The sequence below is a fragment of the Halyomorpha halys genome, unplaced genomic scaffold, assembly GCF_000696795.3.
Source record: "Halyomorpha halys isolate HHAL.00 unplaced genomic scaffold, Hhal_1.1 Scaffold145.1, whole genome shotgun sequence".
Lineage (NCBI taxonomy): Eukaryota > Metazoa > Arthropoda > Insecta > Hemiptera > Pentatomidae > Halyomorpha > Halyomorpha halys.
Genome location: NW_027115461.1, coordinates 815,445 through 817,482, shown reverse-complemented (window position 1 = coordinate 817,482; position 2,038 = coordinate 815,445). Strand labels below are relative to the sequence as shown.

At 30.9% G+C, this 2,038-nt stretch overlaps 1 protein-coding gene across 1 annotated transcript in view; it reads right to left on the bottom strand.

Moving 5' to 3' along the window:
* Positions 1-2,038, bottom strand: part of LOC106678475 (PTS-dependent dihydroxyacetone kinase 1, dihydroxyacetone-binding subunit DhaK) — a 40,696-nt gene that overhangs the window by 22,144 nt on the left and 16,514 nt on the right. Inside the window, exon 5 of the mRNA XM_067052495.1 lies at positions 1,327-1,415. Coding sequence (XP_066908596.1) covers positions 1,327-1,415 — 89 coding nt within the window. The remainder of the gene's footprint in view (positions 1-1,326; positions 1,416-2,038) is intronic.

Below are 2,038 nucleotides of genomic sequence, written 5' to 3'. Positions count from 1 at the left end.
AAAAAATTAATTAATGTTTTACTTACATAAATAAAGTTAAAAATTAATTAATGTTATACTTACATAAATAACATTAAAAAAATAATTAATGTTAAACCTACATAAATAAAAAATAAATTAATTGATGTTATACTTACATAAATAGAGTTAAAAAATTAACTAATGTTATACCTACATAAATAAAATTTAAAAAATAATTAATGTTATTCATACATAAATAAAGTAAAAAATTAATTAATGTTTTACTTACATAAATAAAGTTAAAATTTAATTAATGTTATACTTACATAAATAAAAAATAAATTAATTGATGTTATAATTACAGAAATAGAGTTAAAAACTTAATTAATGTTATACCTACATAAATAAAATTAAAAAAAAAAATTTAAACCTACATAAATAAAATAAATAACTACGTAGCTCCACCACGGGCTGTAGGTGGTCCTTGTTTTCCCTGACAACATTGTACCAGTCCTCTCTGTACCACGCTCTCCTCCAGTTCCTTATACGAAGATGTTCCAGGCTTTTTCCACATCTTGAACCCAACGTCTCCGAAGTCGTCCTCTCCTTCTGGTACCGCCTCTTTTTTCCAGGCAAAATTCTTTTTTGCATTCTTGATTCATCCATCCGTGCTATGTGGCCCAACCATTCAATCCTCCTTGCTCGTATGAAACGGATAATGTCACAAGATAGCTCATATAGTTGCCCGTTCATATAGTTGGCTGTTCTCTCGGATTCTCCATTCACCTTCTCTCTTTCAATACAGACGCATAGATTTTACGGAGAATATTCCTCTCAAAGATTTTCAAAGCATTTATTGTGGGGGTGCAAAGGGTCCATATCTCCGGAGAATATATCACTATTGGTCTTGCCTTTTGTATAACCTTACTTCTATCGTTCGTGACAACAGCGATCACCGGAGTTTTATGTTCGCGCAGTAAGTAACATAATCCGTCTATTCACTTCTGTTGATATTTGATTTTTGTAATTAAGCTCCACACCAATAGGCGAAGGATTTAACATTTTCGAAAGAATCAGGAATCTCTGCCTAAACTTACAAACATGTACTTTCAATAAAGTAATCAGAAATTGGTGTGAAATAACTGACTTTTTTCTCCCCAGCTCTTGTACTATTAGGTATATGCATGTAAAAAGCAATTGCTGGTAGAATTGGCTTCAACCTTGGGGTTCGTAAGCCTTTTTTTATTATTATTATTATTATGACAAATAAGAATTTTGTTTTGGATTCTTCCAAAATTAGCTTAATAAAAATTAAAAATAAGTGTATTAATTTTTTTTTGTAGTAAAATAAAAGCAAAATATCACCTTAACGCCTGCATCCATTGCTCTCTTAGCAGCCAGTCGAAAATTCAAGCTGTTATATACAGAGTTCATTGCTATGATCATAATACCTCCTGGAACAAACATACATTGCATATCGATATTTAGGACATACACCATGTCCTCCATTTACTACTTTAGCAATTTGTATTACCTGTTTTTGCTTTGTTTAGAGTTGGGCAAAAATTAGCTATAGTTGAAAATAATAGCTAAAATTGTCATGGATACGATATTTCTTTGCGCGGTCATAAAGGCTTAAGTAACTTTTCGAGCATTTGTAGATATAGCACCAAATCAGAGCTACCGGTTGGTATTAAGGTCTTCATGCTTCAGATAGACTTACTACTATATTGTTTTATAAAAATAACAATTACAAAAATATCAATAATTAGATTTTACATAATGTTTTGAACTTTGTTTTTGCTCTCCTGAAAAATATTTTCGACTTAAGCCTTATGACCGTGCATCAACGATTTATTTATCAATGGTTCATTCATGAATAAGGGTCGTATCCATGGCAATGTAAGCAGTTAGTTTCAACTAAAGCTAATTTTTTCCCATCTCTATTCATAGGTATATATGACTATCTTCCAAACAAATTGTTACGAAAGTGCTTGCATGTATTAAATACTTTGAAAGAAAAAGTTGGTTAAATTACCTTTATTTTGATTGGAGAAGTTTGTCTTTGGGGGGGGGG